At 40.9% G+C, this 3,817-nt stretch overlaps 1 protein-coding gene across 1 annotated transcript in view; it reads left to right on the forward strand.

Moving 5' to 3' along the window:
• The window catches only part of DAPK2 (death associated protein kinase 2), a 57,707-nt gene extending 56,003 nt beyond the window's left edge, over window positions 1–1,704 (forward strand). Inside the window, exons 11-13 of the mRNA XM_085303253.1 lie at window positions 374–463; window positions 641–721; window positions 1,236–1,704. Of these exons, the coding sequence (XP_085159379.1) occupies window positions 374–463; window positions 641–721; window positions 1,236–1,310 (246 nt within the window). The 3' untranslated portion in view covers window positions 1,311–1,704. The remainder of the gene's footprint in view (window positions 1–373; window positions 464–640; window positions 722–1,235) is intronic.
• The last annotated feature ends 2,113 nt before the right edge of the window (window positions 1,705–3,817 follow it).

The following is a 3,817-nucleotide window of genomic DNA, read 5'->3' on the forward strand; positions in this document are numbered from 1 at the left end:
TTTTTTGCTTCTGTGTGGATCATTATGGAAAGGGTAGGTAGAAGTGGAGGTTGGAGCCAAGTCTGTGCCACATGACGTGCCTTAGTGCGCCAGGACAGACAGCTAGAAAGGGGCAGCAGTGGAGCCCTCAGAACAATTCTGCACACGGGGCCAAGTGTGATGAATGGACAAACTGGAGATGTTTACTGCGGACAATTTTGGGAAGTTTGATTAAAATCAGTGATTTAATTTTTTCTTCTGCTTTTACGTGTATGAATCTACAGCCTTTCCAGCATCATTTTCAGTCAGCTCTACAACAACAAAGAAAAGAACCTAATGTATTTTATGTGCCAAAAGGAGCCAAGCAATAAACTTGCCATTTCTTATCTTCCAGCCAGTGGACAAGCAACAGGCTTTGGTACGTCAAGAATCTGTTGTTAACTTGGAAAACTTCAAAAGACAATTTGCCAGAAGGCGATGGAAGGTATGACAGCAGGCCTTTAATCGCAGTCACATTAGGCTTCCCTAGCCTGATGGGATCAGGGGCAAGCTAGGGCAAGGTGCTGTAAAATTGTAAGATGCAGTAGATAAATGAAATGTGTTTGGGTATGTCTGCACTGCAAGTGTGTTATCAAATTCTCATTCTTCCCTCTCTCCATAGCTTTCTTACAGTATTGTCTCGTTTTGCAACCGCTTATCTCGTTCGCTGGTGAAAAAGGTCCTAATACAGGATGAAAGTTTGGTAGGTACTTTTCACAGCTGAGGAGAAAGGAAGGACCTAGTTTACTGGGGAGTGAATTTTGCTGTCCTCATACAGRCACACAAACTAACAGGGCGGCAGTGGTTTTGAGCAGAGATCAGCTGTCTGGAAAACCAGAGCATCCCTCATTTGCTGTGGATGCTGCATTTCGAGTTGTGCTATTGCAACAGAAGTGTTAGGCAAGTGATTCTGTAAACCATAGAGGTGCTGGCCACAGTTGTTATAAAAAGGAGCAGCGTGGAGGCTGCAGATGGTTTTTGGGTACCATAGCAGTGACCATGCTGTCTCACTGAGAAATCATCCGTCTTGGAGAGTGTCTGTACTGCTCTTGTGGCTGACGGAGAGATGAAGGATGGGGAGCCCTGCAATGCGAGTGGCCTTCTGCAAAGATTCACTGTGATATTTCTGTTAATTCTACTAAGAATAGTTGAACATCATATTTAGGAGCATGGTGTCTCATTTATGCGACTGAAACATTGTGGCCTTTCTATTTCAGAGACATTGTGAAAGTGACGGTGAGGATCTTTCACAAAGAAACACYACTCACCAGAGGAGAAGCAGCATATCATAGTGTAATTGGAATTCCACAGGCGAGAGGCAGAGGCAACTTTCATCCYTGCTGAAAAAGCTGCCTGACAGCAGACCTTGACTTACTGTCTGAATCCTTGGTATGATGCTTCTCACTTCTCAAACTACACCAACAGCTGGAGATTATTATTAAATGTCCACTGAGTATTTTATAAAATTGGGGATCTGAATTCCCAGGGAAATGCCACAGCACAGACAGCACTGGAGTGCTTTTATATGTTGTGCTTTTCACTCATGCTTCAACTTATTTGACTTACCAACTGCACTCAGGACATAGGGTTCCTACTGATGATCTTTTCCTGCAGTGTAGCTCAGATTCCACACAATGATCAAGACTGTGTGCATTATTACTGCAGGCAGGGAAAATGTTATCGAGTCTTGGGGAAATTCGGTATGCAATTTTTATTTTTGTTAATAGTATAAAATATTTGGTGGCAGATATCTGACAGGTATTGTTAGCTCTATGCAGTAATTATTATTGCTGTCATCTAAGAGAAAATCACAGCGCCATTACGTGTCATGACCTTGATTTCATGGACCTAACAGCATGCCATTCTCTGTTCTGGTAAGAATTCTGCTCTGGCCGTCATCGTTGGCTAGCTGACATAGCTGCCATTGCCATTTTGAGAACAACTGATTCTTGCAACTGAGAGGATGGRGTTGGCACAGGGTATTTTTTTTTTAATAAAAAAAGAGAAAAACTCTGTATTGACTTACAGAGGTTGTCCTGCACCCATCTACAACATTGTTAGAGTGACAGTGAGATGCTTTACAAAAGCAGTATGGACGGACAGATGGAGGCACAAGCGCGCACACACACACAATCAAGAAACAGTCTTTATTAGACTTTGTTATTATTTAACCTATTGTCAGTAAACTGAAGACTCATTAACCCCTGTTTACACATAACCCAAACAGGTGCTGTTTACATATAACCTAAACAGCAAACATCTGTGTTTTATTCAAGGGGATTGCAAACAAAATTGAGGAAATAAGCACTTTGATACTGATAAAACTTCTTTGTGCTAGGAAGTTGCATCATTTTAACTATATTAGTTTCTAAACCAGTATTGTTCAACTGGTACAAAAAATTTGTATAGGCTATGCTATTGCTTTGGGATATAATATTCTAGTTGTTAAAAGGTTGTATTTATTTTGCCATTTAAGAAATTAAATATCACAAAGCAGCCTGCTAGAAACAACTATACATTGACAAAGGAACCGATTTTGTTTGGCTGCATGGTGATCCTTACAAGGTTTTGATTTTAGAGCTGAAGGTATGAACTGGTGCTGAAAATTAACACCAGGTTAAATTTGCCTGGCTTCCAGTTTCACTGAGAAAGAATTTAAAATAAGCTACTTTTATTTATAGCCTTGTATCCTTGCTTGGCAGAGATAAAAATGTAGTTGAAGAGAGAGTATTTCTACAAAAGGAAGGAAATGTGCAAGTAGCAATGAAGGAGAGAGGCAGAAAGTAGGATTTGAGAGGCAGAAAGCAGGATTTGAGGGAAGAGACTTAAAAGGAAGGAGGTGAGGAGAAAAGCAGTGAGGAGGAAAGAAAAGAGGACATGTAGGGGAGTGGGAATGAATGAGGTCTTGAAAGGTTGAAGGAAGGAGAGAATTTAGATATAGCAATTACGGAAGCAAGAGAATGAATATTTCAGCAAATATGACGCTGCATTTTGATACTATTTCTTTAATTTCCTTTTATTCTGTGTCTTGTGCTGCTATGGCCTGTGAAACGTGCCTGGTCAAGGGGTAAGGGGTGCCTGAACTTCTCTTCACATTCAATTAAAAGGTGATTTCTGAGCTTTCTGTGTAATTTGTATGAGGAAGAATCCAAGTGAGGCCAAGAGAGTAGTAGGTATTAGCAGATTAGCTAAGTATTATGGATTAGTTTAAGGTTTATTGTCATTCACTAATTTATATTAAAACAAGAAACAGCCTTTGTTTATTAGGATTTTAATTCAAATCTGCTGCTTAGGTTAACARTGTGGGAGATTTTGTTAGCTTGTTTTTTTTCTCCCTAATGATGATGATGAGGTAATTTTGGTTGACCAGAGAGTTGTCYGAACCACACAGCTGCAGATTTTATCCTCCATCTAAATTTACTAATAGCTTTTGTTCTTCTAGTAAACCTTACCTCACTACAGGCAGCTGGATACTGACTTTGGGATGAATCATCAGCCAGCCTACCTTTCTTTCAATTCCATTTTAAGTCAGGGATGCTGTGACAATTTAAGACTGGCTCTTCCCACCTCCGAGCAGGCTGAGACTCTGGCTTGAACCTTCCCGGCTCCCAGGCTTAAAGRCTTCGTGCTTTTAGTAACTACATATCCTTGCATCTTTGTCAAACGGACGTTTTCTTGGTAGTTCTCTTTTGCCCCTTTCCCGTTCCCTGGATCAACTGTTAGCGAAGCATTAAGCAATACGGGGGTTTATTGGTGAGGTCAGCTCCTCTTTTAGCACCACCGGGTGCGGCAGCGGTGG

This window comes from Rhea americana, unplaced genomic scaffold (assembly GCF_003343005.1).
Source record: "Rhea americana isolate MKP2758 unplaced genomic scaffold, rheAme1 scaffold_2, whole genome shotgun sequence".
Taxonomy (NCBI): Eukaryota; Metazoa; Chordata; class Aves; order Rheiformes; family Rheidae; genus Rhea; species Rhea americana.